This window comes from Pteropus medius, unplaced genomic scaffold, assembly GCF_902729225.1.
Source record: "Pteropus medius unplaced genomic scaffold, Ma_sr-lr_union100, whole genome shotgun sequence".
In the NCBI taxonomy this organism is placed as follows: Eukaryota; Metazoa; Chordata; class Mammalia; order Chiroptera; family Pteropodidae; genus Pteropus; species Pteropus medius.
In genome coordinates, this window is record NW_024352784.1 from 906,985 (window position 1) to 909,936 (window position 2,952).

Genomic DNA, 2,952 nt, shown 5'->3' on the forward strand with positions numbered 1-2,952 from the left:
AAAAGACTTTTTGAGTTTGATTCCCAGCTCTACCATTTCTTCACTGTGTGGCCTTTGGCAACTTATTTAACTTCTCTCTGCCTCAGCTTCTACATCAGAAATACAAATAACATTCTTACTTATCTTAAAGAGTTATTAAGAGGATTATAGAAATAATTTCATATAAAAAGCTTCAGATTTGTGGAACATATTAGTCTCAGAAATGATGAATTCTTGTTATGGAGGTTTCTTATTTGCTTTTATCTTGACTCAGAATTTAAAATATATAAATTCTATATTTCTTCCACTATATGTCACCTCTATATTGACGAAAAGTGCATGTGAACCAATTTCCTCATTAAATCTTAAGGGTGGGCTAGAGGCTGAATTTCATATTCTTTTTCATATTTATCCTCCATGATGAAGAATCACACATCATAGTCCGGAGAACATTCTGACCTGCAATTCCCAAGCCTCTATAGTGTCAGGAATATCAGGAAAATCATTGCAACTAGGGTAAGGTTGGTGTGCTGGTCAAATTACAGTTCCAGTGTTATATTTTTCCTTATATACTTCTTTACATCCTCTGCCTCTTCTCAATCCTTGGAATCTTACAATGTGCTGAGGCAGTCACCTGGTGTGGGACAGCAGCATCAGAGTATTAGCTGTGGAATATAGTGACCTTGGCTTTGCCAGTCACTAACAACGAGATTTTAAGAAAGATTATCTCTGAGTTTTAGTTTCCATAAAAAAAAAACATAAGGAAGATAGAAATACTTGTCTTAGATGATTGTTCTAAATATGGTAATACTTTATAAGAGCCTGGCACATAGTAGAAGTCTGTAATTATTAATTATCTCCTTATTTTCCTAATTGTGCCCCCACTTCTACTTTCTTTCTATATCTGAATGGGATTAGATTGTTTTTCTCTGTACTGACATCTATACAGCAACAACTTACCCTGACCCGGGGAAAATGCAATCATTAAATGGAAATAGCATTTTATGTAGTTTGAAGAAGATTCTAGAATGATTGAGTAATTAGTACCAGGGTTGTTGGGTCTAAGGGATCTTTCTTAAGGAGATGAGCAAGATGAGCATTGCTCTTAATAGCAATGGGAGGTTCTTTTTTGGCAGATAGGAATGAGGAGAGCTGGCCTTAAGGAGAGGGTGGAGGAAGAATTACCATGCAATTTCCTCATGTTCATTATACACAATTTGTTTTCAGGATACAGAAGCTACTCATCAGACCTCAATGGCCGTTTACAACCTGAGTAGCTACAACACAGATGCCTTCACCCTTTTGGGCATCCCTGGACTTGAGCAGTACCATGTCTGGATCAGCATCCCCTTCTGCTTTATCTATCTTGTGGCCACTGTGGGCAATAGTATCCTTCTCTACCTGATTGCAGTGGAGCGCAGTCTTCATGCACCTATGTTCTTTTTCCTTTCCATGTTGGCCATAACTGACCTCATATTGTCTACCACATGTGTCCCAAAAACCCTTACTATCTTCTGGCTTGGTCCCCAGAAAATCAGTTTTCCTGGTTGTCTCACCCAATTATTCTTTCTACACTACAGCTTTGTCCTGGACTCAGCTATATTGCTGACCATGGCATTTGACCGCTACGTGGCCATCTGCTCACCCTTGAGATACACCACTATTCTGACCCCCAGGACCATTGTCAAAATTGCTGTAGGAATTTCCTTCAGAAGTTTCTGTGTTTTTGTTCCATGTGTTTTCCTTGTAAATCGTCTGCTCTTCTGCAGGACACATATCATCCCTCATACATACTGTGAGCACATAGGTGTTGCCCGGCTCGCCTGTGACGATATCTCCATCAATATATGGTATGGGTTTTGTGTTCCCATCATGACAGTGATTATAGATGTGATCCTAATTGCTGTCTCCTACACCCTCATCCTCCGTGATGTTTTTCGCCTCCCCTCCCGAGATGCCAGAAAAAAGGCCCTTGGCACTTGTGGTTCCCATGTCTGTGTCATCCTCATGTTCTATATACCAGCATTCTTCTCCATTCTTGCACATCGCTTTGGGCATAATGTTCCTCAGACCTTTCACATTATGTTTGCTAACCTCTATGTAATCATCCCACCCGCACTCAACCCTATTGTCTATGGAGTGAAGACCAAGCAGATCCGGGACAAAGTCATTCTTCTGCTCTTTCCTAAGGGGTCCCAGTGACATATGTCTGAAGTCTGGGATGCAGGGGCAAGTTTCTAGTATGCACTAAGGTAAAGACTGACCCTGTAGCCAATGACACCAGAGAAATAACAGATGAAAAAATTCCTTATTAATTAGAACCATGGTTTTGCTTTCTTTGAAATTTTAGACAGAAGTCTACTCAGTCATTACTGCTGCTGCTGCTGCAAAAAAAAAAATTCCGAGTCTAGGAAATAATAATTTTTAAAAATTTCTGGAAATGAAAAAATTTCAATTTCTTATGATTACTCTAAGATGATTACAAATTTTTATTGGAAATAATAAAATGATCAGCATCTTTTTTTCATTATAAAAATGTTTCTAAGGAATAAAATCGTTTATTTTTTTCAGATTTATACACCATAGTAGTTTATACATCATAGCAGAACAAGGAATTTCTACTGTGATGACTGTGAGGTTGGAGGTATTAGTTTGGTTACTCTAATCCATTTCCAGACAACATCAAGTATAGGTCTTGCATGTACAATGTGCATAAGCAATGTTTATCAAATGAATGAATGACAAACAATAATGATATTGTTAAATTAAGGGTGAGGGTTTTATTTTGGACCATAGAGGACAATGATGAAAACCTAAACTCATTTTTCAATCAATCTTGAGAAAACCAAATGAGACATGAGTGAGTAGAGTTCCCTAAGAAGAAATAAACAGAAGAAGCTAAATTCTTATGGCCAGTAAGATGGAAAGGCATGTACACAGTAAGATATACATTTAAAATTTGATTAATTAGAA

The 2,952-nt window shown here is 37.8% G+C and overlaps 1 protein-coding gene across 1 annotated transcript; it reads left to right on the plus strand.

Annotated features, from left to right (window-relative positions):
- The first annotated feature begins 1,233 nt into the window (after positions 1–1,233).
- LOC120590114 (olfactory receptor 52H1-like) lies at positions 1,234–2,181 on the plus strand. The gene has a single exon (XM_039847751.1). The coding sequence runs from the start codon at positions 1,234–1,236 to the stop codon at positions 2,179–2,181; it is 948 nt and encodes a 315-aa protein (XP_039703685.1).
- The last annotated feature ends 771 nt before the right edge of the window (positions 2,182–2,952 follow it).

Excerpts from the sequence above, each read along its gene's own strand:
- LOC120590114 (XM_039847751.1), top strand. The coding sequence starts at position 1,234 with ATGGCCGTTTACAACCTGAGTAGCTACAACACAGATGCCTTCACCCTT.